Here is a 7,362-nt window from a genome sequence, read left to right on the forward strand (position 1 = left end):
CGTGTCTTATCAGTGGAGACCATTGTGAGTGAGTGAGTGAGAGAAATCAAATGTGTTTTTCCCATTTCATGTCAACAGAACCTTGGAGGTATAATATATTGGACACCTGGTCGCCCAAAGCTCTTTTCCTTTCCCCCCCCGTTTTGCATTTTATTCAACTGTACATCCGTGGCAACAGTTAGGTCTTTTTAAGTCTTTTTTTTTTTTTTTTTTTTTCTTGAATGCGACCCAACGACCTCAACATTCTCAAGCTCAACCGCACGACTCCTGGTGCTTTCACAGTATAGACTGATCGCTCCCACGCTGCGCACGTTAAACACTCTGTGTTTCAAGCAGGAATTAACGGCTCTCCAGTCTCTCCGGGCGGGAGCTCGGTGCCGGCTCTCTGTGGGGGGGTCCGGACGGCGGGGGCCGAGTCGGCCGCAACTCAGCGTCCCGCTCGCGATGCGGGCGGCGTCTATGTAGGCCACTGCGCTAACTCTTCAGGGACCGGATCGCGCTCGCTAGCAGGAAACTCTGACGAGACGCCTTGGCACGTGAGAGGAACGGCGCACAAGTGCGCTGGATGAAATAGGTCCACGAGACAAGATACACACACACACACATGCACACGCACAACTCCGACAAGAGGAGCGCAACCCGGCGAGTTCCCGGCTGGGGCGGTGAGTTGAGGCCGATGAAGCGGCGTCACCGTTTCCGCACGACTTGCGCCGACCGCCGACGCGTCACCCGGGCCGTCCGAGGGAACGTGAAGGTTCCGTGTTCAAGGTGGCTTTACTGTCAGTCCTACTATAGATGTGACACAAACACGAGCATTGGAATTTTGTTACTCAGCGGGCTCTGTGGTGTAAGGATACAAAAGATGTCAAAAGTTAAAAAAAAATAAAAAATTGCAAAAAAGTAGAGCAAATAATGAACGAAAAGTGCAAAAAGCAATGACGCAAGCTATAAAATACAAAATATACACGGGGGGGGAAAAAAAGGGGGTGAAAAACGTTGGGATGTGTAAAAACATCAGCTTCCAGTGCACGGCGGGGGTGTGAGAGGGTGACAAATACGCCCGTTGCTGAAAGAGTGAATGGAGCTCCGCAGGATGTGGGCCAACACGCTGCCATGGAGCAGCTGCTCCGCCTGGACAATCCAGGCGGTGTTCGGTGGGGGGGGGTTGCGAGACCCCCTGAGGTTGCGAGTTGCCGGGCTCCTGCTTCGCAACTTCCTTCCAAGACCCAAACGCACAACGGAGCCTTTTTGTCCGGAGACTCGCTCATTATTCCATTACAGACAATCTCATTTGCATAGAGGTCCTGCCGGTGCGACTGGAGGAATGAGTGTAGCTACCACACAGAGGTGCGGAGCAACTACACTTCAGTAGTTGTTTTTTTCCCAAGTATCTGCACTTTACTTGAGAATTTCTTTTTCTGACATTTATTTATTTATTTTTTTTTAACTTTCCCTCCCTACACTTGTACACAAGTCAAGAAGAAATGTATTTTGCAATGATGTAATAACTTGTTGTACTAACTAATTAAATTCTTGCAGGGACAGTTTTGCATTAACGGCAGGGGGCTGGATGACTGGCTGTGATCAGTTATTGTTTGCGACAGGCATTCAAAAGCATCCCAAAAATGATACATTTATTTTGAAATTTCAAACTCCTTGACATCCTGCTATGATATTTATTGTGGCTCAACGTTGGGAAGCGTTAGCCTTGGGCAGACAGTGAGCGATGGATTCACATTAATATTTGGATACAAGAATAATGAGCGATAATAAATAGTTTCCGGTGATTAAAAGAGCTGTTAGAATAAATCCCCCCCCCCGACTGTCATGTTGAAGCTAATAAACCAGAGGCTTAAACAGGGGAGAGCGAGTAATAAATAGCTGGGATGTATTTTTTATATGAACGCAGAAGAAGAAAAGACGACCTGGACTCGGCCTCACTGCCGTCGACTTCTTACCGTTCCTCTGCGCGCTGCCTCATCTCCTCTCGTCTCCTGAGGTATCTTTCCTCCTCCCAGTCAGGCCTTGGCAGACAAATCAGAAAAACACACACCACTTGAAGCGCGGCCCGTCGTAACACAAACGTAACGCAAAAGAAACATCACAAGCGCGCGCGCGCGCGTGTCCCCGACGAGCGGTCTCCGAGGCGGGGGATTCGCTAAGGGTGCATCGAGAGCAGCGTCGTCAACGGGGTTCTGAAATGGACCTGGGAGAAGCCGCGGTGTTGTCTATGTGACTTTGAATGAACTTTTTGCAAATTCACTTATTCACACGGCCCATTCACACAAATATCTGTGTGATAAGATTCTAAAAGATCAACGCTAACTTTCACCACCTACAAGATTCTCAATAATAAGTAACAAGGTGTCCTCAAAATGACACAATTCAGATTTTTTTTTTAATCTACTGTATGTATCCCTGACGTGCTCCTTCATCCTCAGCGACGGAGACGTGAGTGACTCCCTCCCCCCCCACACACACACACAACTGTCGGATGCGTTTGACAAGCCAGCGGGGCAGCTTGATTGACCCGCGTGACGCTTTGATTTAACCGTAGCACAGAGAGTGCATGACTGACCAGCAGTGACGCACGCCGTGGCCTGCACGAGTCAACGTGGTCCAGGCTGATCAGTTAGTGATGAAGCCATCAACTTTGCTCCTTCTGACATATTATCAACCTAAAAAAAAAATAATGGACCAACAGATGTCTCTGACGCAGCTTCAATAGTGGCAAAAAGTTTTCGGACAACCCTTCAAATTTTTACCCGATCCTAATTATTGTCATTAAATGTTCAACTTTCTGCTGCATCAGAGGCTGAAACATCCAGTTCTGCGCTGGGTGGAACAGCGCACGTGCAAGCACGTGGCTCAATGTTGATGACTGCGCTAAAAAAAAATAAACTGCACACGGAGGCCGCGTGCTGATTCCCAGCGCAGCACGGTGCGTCACGAATGCGTGAGGTGTTTCCACAAAACATTTCCACCACTGCAGGTCACGTGACTCTGGATCCCTTTTTGTCACGGGTCAAAGCAGTCCATTGTTTTCTTCCCAGTCATGGTCCAGACCCCCCACACACCCGGCTAGCGCACATCACCACAACATTTCTGCTTCTGTAAAGAGGTGCTCGGCCATCTCACCTGGGCTGGGTCTTCTTGCAGCGGACGCAGCAGCAGCAGCAGCAGACCAAAAGGCCGAGGACGATGACTCCAAACACGACTGCGATCGTAATGACCAGGGCTTCAAAATTGACTAGATCACACAACAAACAGAAACACAGACACGGTTTATTTTATTATTATTATTATTATTATTATTATTATTATTATTATTATTATTTTACATCGTGTTTTCCTGTGGGCAGTTTATAAAGTGACTCGTTCTTTCGTTTGAACGACAATCTCAGACGATGATGAATCTAAAACGATGGCGCCCTCTTCTGGCTGTTCCATCCCAATGCGTCGACGCAATAAATAAAATCTCGCATCGCTTCCCGTTTACGGGGAAACGCAACTCACGCTTGAGCCAGGAGTGGTTCAGACAGTGACATTGTGTCAGGTCAGAGAGAACTGTGGCGGCACCATAACCGTTTTATTAGCTTAGGATAGTCAACAGAGGCAACCCGCTGAGCTGATAACACTGACGGAGTGATTTCTTCAATATGTACAGACCTGTAAAGCCTTGGCGCGGACACATAGATTGTACTAAACATAATGCAAACATCAAGAACCTAAACATCCAATGTGAATGTAGAAGAAAACAATACAATGAGGACATTGTGGAAAAAATAAATGCAGATCAAGTCGATTATAAAAATAATAATAATTAACCTGAGATAAGCACTGAGAGATTCAAATTCAAACTTCGTATGAAGTGCAAGGTGCAATTTCTGAATAGTGTGACGAGGAGATTTATCTCCGTGGGACTGGCAGGATTTCCGACGGATGTTTGAGGGAAACGGATCATTTTAAGTCTGGGCACGGCCTAAGAAAAATAATAGTCCAGTGTTAACTTCCCATTGGATGACCCCAGTGGGCTTGAGCTAAAAGCGTGCGCCTTCACAAACATCCACGAGTGGTTGCGCCGAGTCCGAAAAAAAAACTTGTTTTCAGCCAGCCGCACTGTTGCGGTTATTTAGTCAACAAGGCCGTAAAACAGGCCTGGCTTTTAATGTTAAAGTGAGGCTGGTGTTTGTCTTCAGAGGACCTCCCCCCGCACTGTACATATCCTCCGGCCACTTTCTACCTTAATACCAGAGCAACCAGTATTTTAAAAAGGCTGCATAGATTATTTTGAGCGCTTCGTCCAGGTTTTCTGCTTGTTAAGTTTATTTACTGTCTGTTAATTCCTTTTTTTTTTTTTTGTTAATTTCTAGATATATAGTTAATGTTTTTAATGCAGTGCATACGGTCTTCTTTATATATTTTGAGGACTTGATCAGTGTTTTTTTGTTTTTTTTTTATGCTTATCACCGACAAACAGGCCTCAGAAAAATAACAGTTTGTCAAACCTCAGTGTGCTGAGGGTTCACAGACAAATAAGTCATATTTAATTTTAAAAAATAAATAAATACTGAAAGCCAGACTTTTTGATCCAACAGCAAGCAGCAGGGCGCTGTTCACGGACAGCTGGGAACAAGAGACACAATGAGGCAGTAAGTAACGGGTAGCAAAGAATGTAATCAACTGCTAAAAGCTGAAGAGCCGTAGTTTCTCGATTGATGTCATCTGGTCAAATGATTGCACGCGTTGATTTCATGAGGAGTAATATATAATACAAATATAGCGATTCAATTTTTTTTTTTTTTTTTTTTTTACAGGATTATTGACTATTGGTGGTTGGGAGCTGGACAGACAGACAAAAAAAGTTATCAGTCCAAGGAAGACGCAGAAAAGAAGAAGTGAACAAAAGAAACCTCGGATAGCGACCGCTCAAAGGGTTTTTTTCATGGGGCAAAACATGTCAAGTCCATCAAGCATCTACAAGACAATTCTCAAATTGTGGGGGAAAAAAAGGTGTTTTTAAAAACAAATATCCTCAAAAAGATCCCAGCAACTGCTCAGATTTTATTATTTCAACTATTCAGTTTTTTTTTCCTTACAAAACTGAAGGGAATTTTGCCATCAAATAAATTCAATTAAAAAAAAAGAGACTACATTTAACTGAGTATCATTTCTACTTGAATTGGCTTGGTCATCATTCAGTGCAAAGGTGTTTGGTTGGCCAGTGATATATATGAACTTACAAGACTTCATGTTGTGCATCATATGAAAGCGTCTAAGCCCTTAATGTCTAATAACTGAAGTTTTGGTGGTTCAAACACCAATCTATCCCAGTCTGTTTGGTGGTTTGGGGCTGATTGGCCCACTAACAGCCACACTGCCTTCAGTCTGGACCGTGGCAGCTGTGGGTACACATGTAGTTGACCAACACCAGTGAGAATGTGTTATTAGATGAATCACGGTTACTATGAGAGTGTTTTGAGTGGCTTGAAATGCGTGTTATAAATCTGAGCTTGAACTGACTTTTTTTTTTTTTTTTTTTTTAAACATAAATTTGAACGTCTCTTCGCACAAAAGCCAATGAGTCTTGATGAAGACTTGCCAACTCACTCCAACACATTGCCCATCGGGCCTCCGACAGCGGGCACAGAGAAGCTGGAGGCAGCAACCAGGGAACTGGGTAGTTCGTGCAGTTGTTGGTGGACAGGCACCACAGACACTGAGGAGGGAAAGGGAAAAAAAAAATCTCTTTAAATGTTATGGCTCGGTGAGGACAGCACACTTTTTGATCATCCGACACGCAATAAAAACAACACGACATCTAAAATACACGTCGTTCAATATGCTGTTGCTCATGCCAAGTTGTTGTAAAGTTCCGCAGTCCAGTTTATTGTGTCATTGCTTCAGTACGACACGTTTAACTGCATTTTCATGATAGGAAGTGATTTGACCTGAATAATAAATGACGTCAAAGGTCCTGACGGTGAACGCAGGTTAAATTCGCCTTGCGTGGAGGACAGCATGTCGGGAGGTTATGAGAGAAATAGTTCGTTTGTATAGCGTTTGAATATTCCAGGATCACGTAAAAACAAAACAAAATAAATAAATAAATAAAAAAAAAAAAAAAAAAAAGTAATTGTGTCCAAATGTTTTCCAGCCTTACCTTTGTGTTGGGAACACATTCGTCGCAGGTTGTGTACGAAGAGCAGGCTGAGAGGAGAAACAAACATTGACACACAAAAAATGTTGACTGTTGGAGCGAAAACACGATGCCACCGCTGATAACAAGTGAACCGTGGCGCATTTAAAAATTCCTCCGTACACGAAAAAGCAATATTTTGATGAGACTAAAACGGTTTGTCACAAAAAGAAAGAATAGTCATTGCCGACAGAAGTACCGTGGTCGTAATGCAAGTGCATTTTCTTTCTTTCTTTCTTTTTTATTTTTTTGTTGTTGTTGCTATTATAATACTAAAATGTAACTTACGGGTTGCTGAAAGGGGTGCTGTTCGACATTCTCCTTGGCTAACAAAGCTAACGCACAAAACGACGACACATGAAACCACCGAAGCGGTCAACGTTCGTCTCTCCGCAAAGAAATGAATCATCTTTTCAACAGTTAACGCGTCCAAGCACCGAGGAGTCGTATCCGCTGCGACTGGGCGAGCGTCTGTCTTCCCCTCTACTCTCGGGGAACACTGTTGTTTCTGTTTTGACCCGATCACTTCCTGGTTTGTCTGGGGGTTGAGTGTCTATGGATTTCCACACCTCGACAGCCCGGGCGGGAGGAGTTACTGCGCTTTCGGGTCCGTCGGCCGAGCTCAACGGATGATTTATTTATTTTTGCTCAGGATTACAAGCGAAGATTTGAGATGTGTCATAAATCTCAGAAAATAGATGAATATGTAAAATAATCTACTTTAGCATGCTTGCTCCAGAACCGACAGTTTTTTAATTATAAATTATAAGTTTTAATTAATAAGTGTTCAAACATTCTCATTCCATGTCTTGTAGGTTGTCTACGGAACCTCTCTGACGACGTTCCAATTTGTCCTCTCACATAATTGTTAATAAATAATGTGTATGAAGTACATTTAGAAAGAATAAAAGAACATTAGCGTAAGATCTGTTCAATGTAATGGACTTCAGTTTAAAATGTCTTCTGTTATAAAAGTACAAGAGGTAGGATAGTTAATATCAATCTAGCTAAGTTAGGCTGTATATATAATAAAACTTGCATCATGTGTCATTCTTGCACCAAAACAAAAAAACAAAATTCAAACATCAATACTGTCAAGCACACAGATCTGCCAGAGGTCACCAATGAACGAAAATCAATTAGCAACAAAAAAACAAATGCAA

General features: G+C 43.5%; 1 protein-coding gene across 1 annotated transcript in view; it reads right to left on the reverse strand.

Annotated features, from left to right (window-relative positions):
- LOC142898365 (pituitary tumor-transforming gene 1 protein-interacting protein) overlaps positions 1–6,727 on the reverse strand; it is an 11,593-nt gene extending 4,866 nt beyond the window's left edge. Inside the window, exons 1-5 of the mRNA XM_076041303.1 lie at positions 6,488–6,727; positions 6,164–6,210; positions 5,611–5,719; positions 3,139–3,250; positions 1,959–2,024 (exon numbers count right to left, since the gene is read on the reverse strand). Coding sequence (XP_075897418.1) covers positions 1,959–2,024; positions 3,139–3,250; positions 5,611–5,719; positions 6,164–6,210; positions 6,488–6,608 — 455 coding nt within the window. The 5' untranslated portion in view covers positions 6,609–6,727. The remainder of the gene's footprint in view (positions 1–1,958; positions 2,025–3,138; positions 3,251–5,610; positions 5,720–6,163; positions 6,211–6,487) is intronic.
- Between the last annotated feature and the right edge of the window lie 635 nt (positions 6,728–7,362).

The sequence above is a fragment of the Nelusetta ayraudi genome, unplaced genomic scaffold, assembly GCF_046127955.1.
Source record: "Nelusetta ayraudi isolate G7.1 ecotype Tasmania unplaced genomic scaffold, CSIRO-AGI_Nayr_v1 ptg000063l, whole genome shotgun sequence".
Lineage (NCBI taxonomy): Eukaryota > Metazoa > Chordata > Actinopteri > Tetraodontiformes > Monacanthidae > Nelusetta > Nelusetta ayraudi.